The sequence below is a fragment of the Papilio polytes genome, unplaced genomic scaffold, assembly GCF_000836215.1.
Source record: "Papilio polytes unplaced genomic scaffold, Ppol_1.0 DF824002.1, whole genome shotgun sequence".
Lineage (NCBI taxonomy): Eukaryota > Metazoa > Arthropoda > Insecta > Lepidoptera > Papilionidae > Papilio > Papilio polytes.
In genome coordinates this window covers 205,547-223,827 of record NW_013525202.1, presented here as the reverse complement: position 1 = coordinate 223,827, position 18,281 = coordinate 205,547, and the positions used below count along the sequence as shown (strand labels likewise).

The 18,281-nt window shown below is 33.1% G+C and overlaps 2 protein-coding genes across 2 annotated transcripts in view; one reads left to right on the top strand and one right to left on the bottom strand.

The window, feature by feature from the left end:
- Positions 1 to 2,077: 2,077 nt before the first annotated feature.
- Positions 2,078 to 12,154, bottom strand: LOC106101239 (galectin-5-like). Its single transcript, XM_013280402.1, has 8 exons — positions 11,963 to 12,154; positions 10,685 to 10,773; positions 10,030 to 10,237; positions 8,784 to 8,927; positions 8,298 to 8,373; positions 3,700 to 3,716; positions 2,963 to 3,118; positions 2,078 to 2,153 (listed from the first exon to the last, which is right to left on the bottom strand). The coding sequence occupies exons 1-8, from the start codon at positions 11,987 to 11,989 to the stop codon at positions 2,094 to 2,096; spliced, it is 777 nt and encodes a 258-aa protein (XP_013135856.1). The 5' UTR covers positions 11,990 to 12,154; the 3' UTR covers positions 2,078 to 2,093.
- Positions 12,155 to 12,429: 275 nt separating this feature from the next.
- Positions 12,430 to 18,281, top strand: part of LOC106101243 (dnaJ homolog subfamily B member 12) — a 7,235-nt gene continuing 1,383 nt past the window's right edge. Inside the window, exons 1-4 of the mRNA XM_013280405.1 lie at positions 12,430 to 12,945; positions 14,063 to 14,172; positions 15,490 to 15,661; positions 16,961 to 17,169. Of these exons, the coding sequence (XP_013135859.1) occupies positions 12,609 to 12,945; positions 14,063 to 14,172; positions 15,490 to 15,661; positions 16,961 to 17,169 (828 nt within the window). The 5' untranslated portion in view covers positions 12,430 to 12,608. The remainder of the gene's footprint in view (positions 12,946 to 14,062; positions 14,173 to 15,489; positions 15,662 to 16,960; positions 17,170 to 18,281) is intronic.

Here is an 18,281-nt window from a genome sequence, read left to right as displayed (position 1 = left end):
TTTCGTCACTACGATACCTGTCTAAGTGCGGCATTTTTCATACAAATTGAATTCGATACTTCATATGCGTCATTTATCAAACTAATCTATCTTATTTAGACAAACTATAGAGGGTAATTTAACTTAATAAAGATGAGCAAAATAAAACCAACAATAACGATCAATAAATTTATTTATAGCAATAAAATTTGTGATTCACAATATTACAACCGATACAAAAAAAACTTACAAAAACTCCAAGCTTTAGTGCAACTTTGACAAGGCTCGGTGTTGCCATAAGACTTAACTACTAAAATGGCGTTTATTCGATGTTAATATTAGATAAGGTTAGAATATATTCTTCCATAAAATATAAAAGACCAACAATTCGGTTTTTTGTTCAATAAAAGAAACAAAACAAAAAAAAAATCTTGGGAAGGGGGGTGGCTGAAAACCAGCTCGACCCTGGATCTCAACCAGTATCTGTTAAGCTGAGCCTCCCCCTTTTGCATTCTGTTATAATTTTTTCATGTATGTTTTTTTTATTTTGTACAACTCTGTGTATTCTTGGATGGCAATAAAGAGGTTTTTATTTATTTATTATTTAAAAAAACACTAATTATTGCAGTTTTATTTTAATGGTATCCAAAACCTTATCTTCCAATAACATCGAAATATCTAAAATAAATGATAATTCGTATATTACTAAAATTAAACAAGTAATAAAGGTATATGTGCTTTCAAATATTTTATAATCTACTTATACTCTCTATGGCTGGTCGAATTATTATAAGTAACTAGCTATTACCCGCAACTTCGCCCGCGTGAAAATAAAAAATAAAGTCTATGTTACTCACAAATAAATTACCTTTCTGACGGTGAAAGATTGTTAAAAATCGGCCCAGTTCTTGTTACGTGAATCGAATAAATACAAAATCCAAATCTTTCAAAATAAACTATTTGGATTTTTATATGTATTTGATTCACGCAAAAACTACTGGACCGATTTTAAACATTCTTTCACCATTAGAAAGGTAATTTATCTGGGACTAACATAGGCTATACTTTTTTTAACATTTTTAAATTTTACACGGGCGAAGTCGCGGGCAAAAGCTAGCAATACAAAAAAACTTTTTTTAATAACCTCGACATATGTATTGAAAATTAAAAAATCAAGAAATATGTTAGAAACAGTATCTTTTAACAAAATGTATTCGCTAATATAATCAAATTTATATTGTATATTGTACTATATTCAACAAAAACATTCATTTTTGTAACATAACTGGTATTTTTTTAACTTCTAATCCAACACCGCACAAAGCTTAATATAATCTGTATTTCTCTTAGCTGTATATCTGATACCTAAATTTAGAAAGGCTCCTTTAAGGCTTTTTAATATAACTATATATTTTTAATTTTATACCGAACAATAACTCCATTTAAATATTTTATATAGTAACATTACAGATTAAATATAACGCCAATATTTTTTTTAATCTTTGCAATATTTATAAACAACACAATGTAAAATAATAAAATATTTGAAAAAACGGTTATAAGTGAAAAATTGCTTATTTACGTTATTTCCTAAAATAAATGCTTTCTAATATACTAAAATAAAAAATATTAAATAAACATGTTAACAATATTTTAAACAATTTGTGTCAAAAGAAATAATTTATTTCCAAATCGCATCTAAGGCTTTTGAGAACTTTTTACTTTCTTATATTAAAACTAATATATAAAGATAACTGCGTATTTATCTTTTTTATTGCAAAATACTTGATTTTTATTAATTTTGCTGACATTTTTTTGAACGTAAATAATCAGCTGATTTACAATCGCCATTTTGAAGACGCAGTGATGTGAAAGTTGCGAACATGATCGATGTATCGATTTATGAACAGATCATCGAAAATCGATTTCTAAATTTTTTAAAATTGAAATACGTTTACATATAAAATGTTATTGCATTTTCTGTAAATGTAACAAAATTATTAGAAAGCTTTAAGATATATTTATATATCGAATTTTATTCAATCTTAGGTATATTTGTTTTAGTGTTATTTTGATTTTATTTGTATGTTGTTTATTCTTAGACTAAGAGCGGACTAATCCATCCAGTCGTCGCCACCGAAATCGACATTTTCTGAGAAGGATGATACATTCACCTGCGAAATATTGTTATTTTTATATAAATGCAAAGTTTAAAATATGTGTAGGAGAAACGGAAACACTTAAGGCCTGTCACACCAAATTGTAAATTGTCAAACAATCCAACGTATAAAATATGTGATGGAAATATTGGATTTTGGTACTATCTGACAGTGACGTCACCTTTAAGCTATCTGAGTCTCTATCAGTCAGTAGCGGGACAGGTCCTTAGCCGTGCATTTATAGACTTCATGTAAACGTGCAATTCCCTTTTACGCAAAGTCAAGAATACATGACCGTTTAATTAAAAAGGGAAAAATCAATAAATACAAATTGAAAAATATTCTAAACAGTGTTGGAGATGTAACAAGCCTCCTTTTATTTTTTCTTTTTTATATTTTTTTGAAATTAGAATAGAAGTTTAAATTTTGTTATTCTTTTTAAAACATCATTCCATTTTAAATCTTAAGTTTTAGGCTGTATATTATTTATTTTACCCTTTTTCTATTACAAATCTTTACTAATATTATAAATTAGATATATTGATTTGTATTTTTGAATATATTGGAATAACTCAAAAACTACTGGGGCAATTTTAAAAATTCTTTCACCGTTAGAAAGGTAATTTATCTGAGTAACATAGGATATAATTTTTATATTCACGCAGACGAAAGCGTGAGCAACAGCTAGTTTATTTTAAAGTTTGAAAATTCTCCGCGCTGCTGCCTTTTACCTTTTAAGTACGTTAGTGTGTTAAATACATTATTTTTGACTGACTTTCCAAAAGAAGGAGGTAGTCAATTCGCCTGTATGTTTTTTTGTTTACCTCTTCTCTGGGCGAGTCGTTGCTGCTGAAGCCGCCGCCGAGCGCGTAGCCCGCCAGCCCGCCGGCCGCCAGCGCGCCCACGCCCAGCCCCACCGCCGCGCCAGTGCCCATGCCAGTGCGCTGCGGCTGGCCTTGCACGTACGTCGTCTCTAGGCCCTGTGTTAATACTTACGTCGTATACTATTGTGCTTAAAAACATACTCCAAGGCTAACCCCCTATCTATCTATACTAATATTATAAAGAAAGAAGAATTGTATTGAAACTGAAAAAAACTACTGGGCCGATTTTAAAATTCTTTCACTGTTAGAAAAGGATTTATCAGATTTTTAAGAAATTACAATTTATCAGAGTAATTAAGGCTATTTTTAATTTCACCGGATTAAGTCGCGAGCAACACCTAGTCTATATCCATACTATTGGTATAAAGAGGAGGAAAAAAACCTTTGTATGTATTGAAATAACTCAAAAACTACTGGGATAATATCAAAATTTCTTTTACAATGAAATAGCTACGTTATCAGTGAGTAACATAGGCTACATTTTTTTATTTTCACGCGGATAACAGCTAGGTTAATATATTGTCATATCTATTCCCTTCTCGTTTATTATAAAGCCTATATTTCTCCATGATAATGTAGGAGTCTTATAGCGAAGGAATTTTTAAATAAGTTTAGTAGTATCTGAGTTCAGTCATATATTTTGTCTTTTATGCATATTATAAGTAAAGAATACTTACACCAGTCGTCTGGAAACCTGGAAAATAAAATTAATATGATTAAATAATGAACTAGTACAAAACTAACGAGACAACTAAATAGTTCATTTTTTATAGAAAAAGCGGGCAAACGAGCAACGGATCGCTTGAGATTATTTGATCCGATGCCCATGAACAACAATGCCAAGGGTATGGATACTGTCCTTCCAAATACAATTTATTTAATTCATAACCAGAATTGGTATTTCTTTATGAAATTTCATTTTTCTTTCTCCTCACATATTAAGGCCTTATTCGTGTAACTTATCGACATTTACAAAAAAAAATCAATATTACATTATGTAAACGATTCCAATTTCTTACAAAAATGTATCGATTATTGGTTACAATCGATTTACTTAATTGAGGATTTTTTGATTCACATCCCTAAAACTTGACAGCTATAAATATTGCATTTTAGCGGCAAATTATGGTTTGAAATAAAACAACGTAATATAAATGCAAATACTGTATTAAGTAATCAAAGCTGCGTACATAATTTTTAAAACAATACAAAACATTTAGCAGCCGAACCTTACAATATAAACATTACAAACGTAGCCAAATTGTTTATTCATTAAATAACAATTATTTAATCTATATTTTTTGGAGGGAGTTCCTTGAACATAGATTATACAGGAAACATTTTTTAACCCTTAAAAGCCTGATTTTTCAATTAAAAATATACAAGTGTGCCCTTTACTGTGTTTACATATGATCCTTCGTACTTGTTCCCGAGAAATCTATACCTTCAAAGCATTTACGTGATATGCTTTGTTTTCTAACTTGAAGATTATAAGATAACATTTAAACAGTAATCTATACTATTATAATAAAGCGTAAACACACACTTCTTTGTTGCCTAAGATGTCAGCAATTACACCATATTTTTGAATAATTCTTTTTTAAATAAAAAGCCCTAAACTTACGTCACGCTTTGGGCTATATATTTTCACGACATTAAACTTAGGGTGTAAATATTATGAATAAAAACCCTAATGTGGAAAAAAGACCATAAGTTGCTGCCGACATCAAGAAAGAAAGATTGCTAAGGTTTGTCATGTCATTTTGACATTTGCTATTGATAATTTGACAAATGTAAACAATAAAATAAAATTTTATGCGGATCAAGTCTCACGTTAACAGCTAATATTAAAATAGAATCGATTATAGCCCAATGAGATTTATAACCCCGGTATCAAAGAAACATCAGCTATTTAAGGGTCAAATGATGTCACTTTATAGAAATAAATTCATGTTTATATTTCAATAATATTAAATATCTTATTTCTCAATTTAAAAAGGCATATATTTCATTTGTAACATAGTTGAAAAGAAAACATTTATTATTTGTCTAAATAAGATAGATTAGTTTGGTAAATGACGCATATGAAGTATCAAGCAATTTGTATGAAGGCAAATGCCGTACTTAATAGACAGGTATCGTAGTGACGAAACACGCAGCGAACAATTATGAACTATCGATATCGGTGTAAATAATTAACAAACTCAACTAATATTATTATTTTCTTATTAACTAATTTAGAGGACAATTCTATTATTTATTATAGTGTAGAGAATTTAGCGATGACAGAAATAATAGCGAAATCCAATTCGATTACGTACGGCTGTAGTAGTAATAAACATTTATTTACTCTCATTATTATGGTCATTATTAATTTGAGAAAAAGTGTTTTTTTTTTTTATTAAATTCATGAGTGTGTGTGATAACTAATAGATATATAGTGATAACTATAAATCTATCGATCACAACTTTTATAAGAATAAAAATCTAAAATCGATAAGATTCATGACTGATTACACAACCCATCCCTACTAAATTTGAAGTGAATTGTCAAACTAATCTAAATTATTTATACACACTATAGATTAAAACTGAAATTTGACAAGACACAATATTGCCAGTAACATTTCAATTCCACCAAAAAAATATTTTTCAACAATAAAAAATAAGCTTAAGCTATATTTTTTTGGATAAAGAATCTTAAATAACAATCACAAAAACACTTAAATATGAAGGTATATAAATATATCGAATGAAATATATAATATAGATGAAATACTTCACTGCACTGTTTTTCTCATGGTGCATCTGAAAGTTAAAAAATATATAAAAAATAACAAGCCGGACAGGAGCCAAGACTTCCATGAAAGGTAAGCAAAAAAGACAATAAATAAATTACTATTACGAGCAAGCGGCCTGAATCCACCGAAATAAAAAGCGACCGCTGCCCATAGACATCCACAATTGCAGCGTTGCTTACATAAAGAGGACATTTCCCCTTTCTATGTGTCTCCTCCACCGTAAAATCCACTTTTTCTTACCATCCTTTCCTCTTAAAAAAAGGGTGGAAAGGGAAGTTACTATTATTATTAATAACCAATAGTCTAATGGTTTGTGATACGGACTACCGATTTTGAGGTCGTGGGTTTGAATCCCGCCATTTGTCTATTGTGAACCATATCCTAGCACAAGTCTACAGCATAGTTGGAATGGTTAAAAGAAATATTAGTAAATTAACAAAAATCTACTAACATTAAAAAAAAAAAGAAGAAAGTAATCTATCAATCTAAGTGTCAGTATAGCCATATTGAAATCATCTGACATCCAACGTGTAATATATGATGGAAATATAACTTGTTCCCTCTGACAGTGACGTCATTAAGCTATCTGAGCCTCTATCAGCCATTAGTGGGACAGGTCCTAAATATCGGAAATCTTACTAATTTTTTTTAACTAACGTCATGATTATATTTTTATTTAATACGAGCTATGGCCCGCAAACAATTTTAGTGTGGATTTAAAAAAAACGGTCATCTTCGCTAACAAAGATTTATTAGATATAAGATATCAGTAGTAATTAGAATCTATCTAAACTTTCTCTTCGAATTACAAAGATCTAGAAATTTCCATAATTAAAAACCCTATCAGTTTATTAGACAATTAGTATTGTACAATAAAAATCTACCTACATTGCATCGTCCGCATCAGCTACAAGTCATCAGTAGAAGCCTGTGCAGAAATAAAACAAAAAATAAAAAGTTGCCAGTTCACAAAAACTACCAAAACAGTATAATTAACATCATAATATTACCGAAACCCACCAAATCACCGACAGCAAAGAAATATAGTAAAGATAATGAAAATTAAAATGTACTGAATACATAAAATACCAAAAGATACTATTTAAAAGAAAGATAATTTAGGTTCAAAAAAAGTAATCATACTACTATTATAAATGCGAAAGTTTAGATGGATGGATGTTTGTTAGAATAGCCTAAACTGCTGAACGGAATTAGATGAAATTTGGTACAGATGTAGAGGACAGTCTGAAAGAACACATAGGCTACTTTCTTTTTTAATACCACGCGGACGGAGTCGCGGGCAGAAGCTAGTTTAGAATATTGGTAAGAAATTTTCGACGTATTTATTTTAAATATTTTTAACTGCAAAATAATATGAAACATAAATCTGTAAAGTTAACAATACATTAAAATGTTATGAAAATTCAAACATATAAATAAGTCTGTAATGAATACTTACCTTCTTTGTAAGTAAATACACTTTCACTCGCGATAATAATGCGCAAAAATGTCTCTATAATAAAGATATATCGAAATAAAATCAAAACATTTATAGATTATTAAATTAAGATTTTTTTCGGCATTATTATTAGCATAATGTTAATCAAATTCAATTTAAAAAGAATGTAAGAAATAGAATCAAATATTAGTTAATATGTTAAAATATTTATAAAAACTAAAATAAAAAAGATACCTTACATTTGCACAGAGAATAATCTAAAACTACCAATTAACAGGATACTTAATCTATGATTTTTCATAATCTATGATAACTCGATGTTAAAACCTTTTTGGCGGGAATTTTTTTTCTTGAATTAAAATACCTTTACAATAGCGTTAGTATATCTGATTAAGACCACAGACTAAATAATCTACAGCAAGGCCATTTTAACAGGTCGCATTTGACACAATTCAACAAACGTAACGACGGGCAAAAAAATATGATTTATTTGAAGCTATTTTGTTAATAAAACGTTACATACGTCAAAAAACACTTTTTAAATACATTATGAAGCTATAATAAAACGATTAACTTTATATAACTAAATTCGATTAACACATATTTGAACTCCAAATCGATTTTTAGTATAATCGATGTTTTTAAACATGCCACTTCACTATGAAGCTGAAATTGACAGATGTCAAATTCAACCTATTAAAATGGCCAACCAATTAGAAGTAACAACATGCTGTCCCTTTCTAAAATATTTCATCTCGTCAAATAAGAGATTATTCAATTTAAAATATGAAAATGCATGTTGAAAAATAGGATTTTAGGAAACTTATTAAATACAAAAAAAAATTGCAATTACTATAAATAATTACACATTTTAAGCTTAAAATAGCAACAAAAAAGTCAAGTTACGTCCTTTATAATTTTATGAAACAAACATTTTCATATAAAACCAACAAAATACCTAATATTTAGTTAATGTTATTCCAAAGCACCTTTAAAATATGTGTGCAATTCATACCTTGAGGAGCGCCGTACCCGGGGGCTCCGTACACGGGGGGCGGAGCGCCGTACGCGCCATACGCAGGGGGCTCCGACTGAAATATAACATCAATTTAAAGAAATATATACTAGAAGTTAATTTCAACAATGAAAAACCGACAAAATTTTAAAATTTAGATACATTTGTAATAAAAAAACATCAAAAAGTACTGGACACATTTAAAAAAATTCGTTCACTATAAGAATGCTGTAATATTAAGAGGAAATATTTGGATTGTTTTTTTGGATTCAAATAACTAAAAAACTACTGGGCCGATTTCAAAAATTCTTTCACCATTAAAAAGCTTAGTAACACAGCCATATTTTTAACCGTTTATTAATTTCACGGGGGCAAAGTCACGAGCAAAAATTAGTTGCTAGAGTACTAGTGAATTTAGTGGATGATTGAATCCCTAAGTTAGATGTTTTTACAAAAGCTTTATTAATAAAGACTATAATATAATACCATAAACATTTGTGAAGGCGGCGCCTGCGCACCCTCGAAGCCTACAAACTGCAGCATGACGTCACCATCCACAGTCATATGCGAGATGCGCTGGTACGGCAGGCGGTGCGGGAACTCGCAGAAATGGACACCATTTAGTGCTATCTGTATACAAAATATTCTCATATAGGGTTGTAACGGAACTCCGCTTCCGCATCCGCAAGTATATCCGCAAGAAATATTAATTCCGCATCCGCTTCCGTTATTTCTTTTACGCTATATTGGGGTGATTAGGTATAGTTTATGCCCGCGGGGGCATAAGTCAATAAATTATAATTGTTATACAATATATTTGCATAATCAACTGTATTTTGTAATTATATACCAGTCTGTATTTTAAATCAACGTGATTTTATTTTATTTTTATTTTTTTATTTCTTTAATAAATCGCAATTAACATTATATTATTGACTTCCGCTTCCCCTCTGCATCCGCATCTGTTAAAATGGCCTCCGTTACAACCCTATTTGAGTATATTAGAAAAAGTTTTTATTATATATTACAAAGTGGTAAACGAGCAAGCAGCCACCTGAAACTGCCTAAATAGCTAAGAGACTGGCACCAGACATCCACAATTGCAGATGCGTTGCCTACCCTTAATCCACGGAGACGCACATAAAGAGGATATTTCCCTTTCCTATGCATCTCCACCACTGTCTAACACTTAATCAGACGAATCGCGGAATTGCTTCCACTTCACGCCTGTCTGTGATGAATGTCTATTAGAGTTTATAACCTAAACGGCTAAACGGATCTCGATGAAATTTGGCATAAAAGATAGTCTGGAAGAATATGTTGACTTCTTTATTTTCTTAAATTCCACGCGATTTTGTTTTTATATTATAAGGTGCAAACGAGTAAGCGGCCATCACAATCAGCCAAAATGGCGAAGCGACCGCTGCCCATAGACAACCACTATTGCATATCCGTTGCCTACCTTAAATCGACGGAGGAAGAGACGCCCATAAAGATGATATTTCCCCTTCCTTAGCATCTCCTCCACCATCAAATCTACTTTCCCATCCAATCCTTTCTTTATAAGAGGGTGGAACGTGAAAGGGACTAAAATTAGACCTCTGGCGATTATTCGTGGGCAAGAGCTGCTAACTATCATTGTCGAGTACAAAAAAATAATTACTACATAAAATTGCATAAGTATTTCCTGCTTATTTTTCTAGTCTTGATAATCATTCTAGAAGATTCTTACCTTTATAGATTGTGGTTCACAGAGCAACAGAGCTTCGAATGCCTCCCCCCTGGCCAGCGGCATACCACCAGCTGTATCCTCCACTCCCCAGTTCATCGCCGTCAGATGGTTGCGGACAACACACATCTCTATGAAGCGGAAGTTCAGATGGAGTGCGATATCATCACGAGGGTCCGTGTTTGGACCACATTGTAAGTTTATAGCGAACCTGGAAAAATTATTTTGCTAACACTATTGGGTTAAATATTTAACAATATAAGTAACAAGCAAAGACAAGGTAATGTACAATTAGAGGCTAAATTAATTCATGTATGTAACTAATAAACTCAAAAACTATTGTAGTTATTTTAAAAATTAATTTACTATTACAATGCTACATTATACTTGAATGATATAAGCTATTAGCGGTTGCTCGCGACATCGTCTGCGTGAAATGAAAAATAATAAAACATAGGCTATGTTACTCACTGATAACAGCTTTTTAATGGTGAAAGAATTTTTGAAAACGGTCTAGTAGTTTTTGAGTTATTTCGATACAAAAATACAAATATTTCCTCTTTATATTATTAGCATAGATGGAACATTATAATATGCACAAGCAAATAGTACATTTAATAGACACATAATCTACATACAAATATATGACTTAATATACCTCTGAGCGCCAGGGGGTACACTGCCTTGGAATCTGATCATTCTGCCAGGGAACATGCCCCCAGGGATGGGGTGCACACATGGCACTATCTACAAACAAGGAGAAACATCATAAAATGACACTGGATGGTGATGATTTCTTGTGTATATTTTAATATATCTAAACTTTCATGAGACATCATAATCTAATTAAGAATGGCTTAACTCACACATTGTTCAGTGATGACACTAATTTTGGACAAGTTCTCAGTATCTGATATTAGATCCCAAAGAGTTCAAAACTAGTTAGTGCCACTAACCAATATATTAACAGTGTTAGGTCTTAGTGTATAACTGATGAGTTAAGTGACATCCTCTGAGAGTCTTAGGATGTTGTCAGTTGAGTTATTTCATATATTATTATATATACATACATTGCACTATACATGCCATAAAGGTTCAAATTTACAGTATAAATGTGTGCTAAAATGGTTGGATAAATTTTGATGTATTCAGCACAAGCTTCATACAGTCGGACATAGATAAGCAAAAGTCCACAAGCTGCAATAATAATCTTATTATACAAAAACTCTAGTAAAGATTCTAATGATTTTCACTTATAAATATTTCACACTTCTTTAGGTTTGAATATACATCATCATCTCCCCTGCCTTATCCTACTCCCGTAGGATCAATTTAATGTATGATGTCATACATTACTGTTGTTTGTATATTTATTTTAATCTTAATTGACATTAAAATTAATATTTGTATAAGCCAAAATTATATTTACTCATTAGTCATATCCTATATTGTTTCTCTGAGTTTTTTTTTGAAGAAATGTCTGACAATTATAGAATTCAAGTAATTTGATGAATAATTATCATGTTTAATTACTTTTGTAGTCCCATTATTATCGTTTTAGTATGTTATTTACATTATGTTTATAAACAAATGAATCCTATAAAGCAAAATAGTAGATATATAGGTAAAGTTATATATCTTGTAACATTTTAATATATTGCACAAGAGGAAAAAGAAAATTAAAACCATAAATATAACTCGTGACGATGTAACGCTTGTGGAAACCGGCAAAACCTTGAAACTCCATTTAACGTCTACAAAAACGTTTTAGATGTGCCTTTAAATGGTTTCTGATAAAACAACAGCGTACATTGTGTTTACACGGCAAATAATACAGCTATCAAGCGGCGACGTCGCCCTTGAAAACGTTAAAAAGTGCTATATCCTATTTTCATATTCGTGACAAACAACATGCAAATTTTTTTAAACCACTTACTGGATTATAGATCGGTGGAGCGGCCATCTTTTGCTGCTAAACGATTGATTATAAGCGAATATACACTGAGTTTACACCTTAATGCTATGGATACGAAACTAACATTAATAAAATATCAGATTCAATAGCCGTTGCCGAATGTTAGATTACTGAAGAATGCGTCATACGTCATATGACGAAATATCGGAAAAATGTCAGTTTAATTAGGGATGGGCTGTCAATGGTCGTTAAATCGACTTCGATAATCGATTTTATTCAAGATATCTTATGCGAGTGTTTGCGACTAAGTAAACATCTGAGAGTTTAAAATTGAAACATTTGAACAAAAATAATTGGTTTACTAAGATGTTTAAAAGTGTAGAAAAATGTTTAAATTGAAATCATTTTTTAACAATGATTTTGCATCGATTTTACAATTGCCTCACTAAAAAATTAGATGTGACACGGTCATATGACTGGCAACTTTGATATTTTGCTTCATTGACGCAATATCATTTCGCTCAATTTTTATTAAAAGCAAAATGGTGTAATTATTCCTTAATTAAAGTCAATTTATACCAATCGAATTTGCATAACCAACTTTTGAACTGTTACATTATTCTGTAACATCGTTATTCGACAACATTGGTCTTGTTTTGCTACAAAAATGACTATCGAATGCAACAAGGACGATGCAGATCGATGCATTGAAATCGCTCAAAATGCTTTATCTGCTGGAAACATTGAAAAAGCTGAGCGATTTTTGTTAAGAGCTGAACGTTTGTATCCTACTGCACGCGCCAAAGAGCTGCTAATCCGTCTTAGGGCTGCAGGAAATGCTGGTGCACCGCCGAAACGAAGTCCCCCGAATTCTCCAAGTGCTGAAGAAGTGAGACGCAGGAAGACTCCGTCACATCAACCACCACAGAGAGAGTACACTCAAGATCAATTGGAGGCGGTCCGAAGGATTAATACTAAATGCAAGGATTACTATGAAATCTTGGGTAAGTTATCAACAATGAAACGTAAAGTTCTACCAAAGTAAAATGACGCAAATAATTGTCTATTCAATGCTGTAGCTGTACAGATTTCAAGGTCATGGACATAATGCTTTTTAGAGCATATTTATATCATCCCAGATAAATGGTACTCAAATAAAAGTTTCACTTGTACTTTAGACAATAAAAATGAAGTTTCCTTAGTTAAGATTGACAAGGACGTGTTTACTTCACTTTTGTTTTGAAATAATCGAGTTATCTTAATAATGGTTTGTTTTTATTTTTTAATATTATACTATTTTTGAGTAGTTAAAGAAGTATAACTATGAATTCTACAGGTTTTCTGGTAGTTAAAAAACTAATAAAAATCCTATTCCCCAATTAGTTGGATTACCCATCAATCAATCTTTATAATTAAAAGTTTAAAACCAACTTCCAATGAGACCATAGCTTTAGTTGCTGCAGACATTGACTGGGAACACAACAAGTTACATTTAATTAGATTAGCTGGACTGTTATATAAGTAATATACATAAAGAAACCTTTTAACTGTTATGTGACTAATAAGCTAAAACTGTTGCTAAAACATTTGTTCAACATGCCCAATGTCTATCTTCAGTCCTTTTAACTAATTTTTGCATCTTACTGCAACACCGGCGGGGAAGATGCGCGGCCTATCTGTCATTGTCCATAATCCGCTCGTCCGGCCAAGTGCAGTCCCAGCCACCAGAGGGCAATACATATTCAATAAGAAATAGTCCATAATTTCACATGGTCGTCGAGACGCAATGTCGCCATAATAGCTGAGTGGCCTCGTAAATGTAGCTAAGTAAAAAAAAATATATCATCAGAAGGCCAGAATAGGCTGAATATTTAAAGCAACCACTATATAAGCAATTGCAGATTGTCTTCCTTTAATCAATGATACACAGAGGATATATCCTTCTCTTGTATGTCTCCAACTCTTATATCCATTTCCTTCCATCTTTTCCTCATAAGAGAAAGGTGGAGATGTAAGGGAAAACAAATTTAGCTACAGCACACTTATGTTCTGTGCCGTACAATATTCCAAGCAGCTAATTTTTAACGATACTATTGTTCAAATGCTGAATGTTTGTTCCAGGTGTGTCAAAGGAAGCTACAGACTCTGACATAAAGAAGTCCTACAAGAAGCTTGCGCTCCAGCTGCATCCAGACAAGAACCATGCGCCTGGAGCTGCGGAGGCTTTTAAGGTATATTTCTCGTTATGCATCTGCATTGATTAACAAGGCAAAGCATCTGGTTTTGTAGTAGTGGCTACATTATTCCCACAATATCAAGTGACTGTTTGCTTGTTTACTACAATACATTGTCTGTCTGGATTTACAAAAAAATAAATGCAAGTAGCCTATGTGTTCTTCCAGACTATATATCTGTACCAAATTTCATAAAGTTCTGTTCAGCCATTTAGGCTACAAATTCTAACATTTCCGTTTCATTTTAAACTTTCGCTTTTATAGTATTAGTAAATTTAGTCCCTTTTCCTTTCCATCCTTTTCCTCAGAGGAAAGGATGGAAAGGTGGATTTGACGGTGGAGGAGACGCATAGTAATGGGAAATGTCCTCTTTATGAGCGCCTCTTCCTCCGTCATTGAAGGGTAGGCAACGCAGCAATTGCGGATGTTGATGTGCAGCGGTCGCTTTCCATTTCGGTGGATTCAAGCCGCTTGCGAGTTTGCCATCTTATATTATAAAAAAATGAAGTATGATATAAAGAGGAAAGATTTGTATTATTGTACTTTTGTTATGTATTGAAAAAACTCAAAAAAGTATTTGGATGACTTCAAAACTTATTGCACCATTAAAATCTACAGTATCACTAACATAGGCAATATCTATTTTTTTTTTCTAAATTTTACAACAATATTAAACACTAGCTGTTGCTCGAGACTTCGTCCGCTTGGATATAGAAGTTAATTTAAAAAAAATAGCTCTTATTTACTCACTCATAAATTACCATTCAAACAGTGAAAGAATTTTTAAAATCGGTCCAGTAGTTTTTGAGTTATTTCAATACATACAAAAATACAAATCTCTCCTTTTTTAATACTAGTATAGACTAGCTATCGCCCGTGACTCCGTCGTCGAATTGAAAATGAAAAAATATTTATTTTAAGAAAAATTACCACAAACTTAACCTAATTTACATTTTTTTTTTACACACTAAACATAAACTAAAATAAACAAAAAACAGTAAAGTACTTAAATAAGTATGTAAACAAATCTGTAGGCTAGTTTGCTTATTAGCAAATTGTTCAGCTACCCTCCGTACTAGTATAAAAACTGTATTACGGCAGGGCAGTGCGGCCAGTTGCTGTGAGTATCTGCTGCTGCAGTAATTAAAAAACAACAAAAATGAGTAGCCGATTTCTTCCAAACTATCCTCTACGTCTATACCAAATTTCATCATGATCCGTTCAGCCGTTTAGGCTACAAACTCTAACATCCATCCATCTAAACTTTCGCATTTATATTAGTAAGATTAGTATATATATTTTTCCATGTGACAGGCTATAGGCAACGCAGCAGCGATCTTAACAGATCCAGAGAAACGCAAGCAGTATGATGTGCGGGGTGAGGAGCCGGCACACACCACACACCATCACCAAACATACTATGCTCGAGGATTTGAATCGGATCTTACTGCGGAGGAGCTTTTTAATATGTTCTTTGGAGCTACAGGTCAGTTCTTTGGTATTATTCCCAACTGTCACCCAATCTGTCCCCACGTGACGACATGAGACTAAAACGTTTCATCCGTCTTACCTTTTTGCGACGAGGATGGTTGGAACTTATTCCATAACTTTTTCATCTGTCACCTTATTGGTGATGGTGGGACGGATGAACTTTTTCTCACGTGGGAACAGAGTGAGGTGATGGTTGGGAATAATCAGTTCTTCGTTTTATTTATATCGAAACTTTTTTATTTACAAGTGTTAACATTACTTTTGGGAGGTTCAAGCGTCCCCGCAGACTCCATGTCAACCACCCATTGTCATGGCATATCTAATTGAGTTATTGGGTTGTCTCATTGCCTTGTTCAACCCTCTTCCCTCATCCATTCGCTTCCTCTAAATTATTTTTCAGTCGAGTAAAAAGCAAGTTAAAATTTAACATAGTTTTTTTATAATATAAGGTAGCAAACAGGCAAGCATTCTGAATCCACCGAAATGGAAAGCGACCGCTGCACATAAACATCTGCAATTGCAGCGCTGCCTACCCTTCATTGACGGAGACGCACATAAAGAGGACATTTCACCCTTCCTATGCGTCTCCTTCACCGTCAAATCCTAAAAAAACTTTGTTTTTTTTATATTAACATTGTGGTATTATAATAGAGGGTCGGTGGCTCAAGGGTCTAAACACTTCTATTCTAGAAATCAAGATATCTACAAATCTTGGGTTCGAATTCCGCCATACCAACGTTTTGCGATTTATCTAATTTCATATGTGTATACATTATGGTGAAGAAAACATACTGATGTATATTGGTGTAGAAATTCAAAGATATGTGTTTAACAGTGGTAGAGCCCGTTTTAACATCTTCGCATGAATTGGCCGGCTCGCCCGGTGTAATACCACGACCACACAGAAAACAGGCGTGAAGTGGAAGCAATTCCATGTTTGGTCTGAAGAGTGTGGTGCTGGAGGCCTAATTTAAGTCCCTTTCTCTTTACCATCCTTTGCTTATAAGGAGAGGTTGGGAAGGGGTAGTGGATTTGACGGTGGAGGAGATGCATAGGAAGGGGAAATATCCTCTTTATGTGCGTCTCCTCCGTCGGATAAGGGTAGGCAACGCATCTGCAATTGCGGATGTCTATGGGCAGCGGTCGCTTCGCCATGTTGGCAGATTCTAGTGGCCGCTTGCTGGTTTGCCACCTTATGATATAAAAAAAAGATGTGTGAAATTCCGCAGTGGTTGACTATGTCAGTAACTAACTTAGGGTCCCCCTCAGTGGTGATAGCTGGTGATGTTTTCAGCATTCTCCGGAGGTGGCCCAACTGTGTACAGCCGGCGACGTGCTCGTGAGCCGGAGCCCCGCGAGTCCCACACCAGCCTGGTGCAGCTGCTCCCGGTAGCTGTGCTGGTACTCCTCTCCATGATGTCGGGCTTCTTCATCAGCGAGCCCGTCTTCAGCATCACTGCTAACTCCAAGTATCCTGTGCCCCGGGAGACTGTCAACTTAAAGGTCGGTAGACTTAATAGCTATTAAAATACCAAAGCAAGGAATTACTGAAAGTTTTCCCCTTCCCATACATCCCTACTCTTGCTATTTCTACTTCCCTTTTTTATTAGAAACTAGCTTTTGCTCGCGACTTTGCTCCCGTGATATAAAATAAATAGTAAAAATATAGTCTATGTTACTCAGTGATAACACAGCTTTTTAATGGTGAAAGAATACATACAAAAGTAATATTAGTGTACACTAGCAGTTTCCCTGCGGCTTCATCCGTATAATTTAGCGTTTCACGCCTGAATATTTTCTCCAAATTATTCACCCCTAAATTAAATAGCGTTAAAATATAGCCTAAAGCGTGTAAGTGTTAGGGCTTTTTATTAAATAAAGGATTATTCAAAAACACACTGTGATTGCTACATATTACGCTACGATGTAGTGTGTTTACTCTTTATGGTATTAAAACTAGCTGTTGCCCGCGTTAGAATCGTACTCAGGTTCAATAAGTAAATGTTACAACTACAGTGATTTAGAAAATCAAACATCTAATTTAGTTTCAAGAATCATTTGAAGTTGTATGGGAATATATTAAATATGGACGTCTGTTAATAAATGAAAGTGACAGCTAACCATTTCCTTGTGAGGCAAACCTGGATATGAACAATACATAAATAGATAATAATTATCATTTTATCTCAGTTAGTATTAAGTACCACATTTTAACATCAAATGTTCTAATAAATAACACTATTTTGTCCTATCAAACTCCCGCGACTTCGTCCGCGTGGTATTAGAAAACAGACGAACTATGTAAATAACGTATCCCTCGGGAACCGGACATTTTTCGCGGATGAAGCTTATCCCATGTGTACTCCAGACTTTGTCTTATATCTGTGCCTTTCAATAAGATATGTTGAACCGTTGCAGAATTATCGAGTAAACATTAAAATACAAAATTTAATGCATCCCACGGGAATCGTAACTATTCCCGGGATAAAAAGTAGCCTATGTGTTCTTCCAGACTATGCTCTAAATCTGTACCAAATTTCATCAAAATCCGTTCAGCAGTTTAGGCAAACTAACACACCATCTAAACTTTCGCATATAATATCAGTAAGATTACC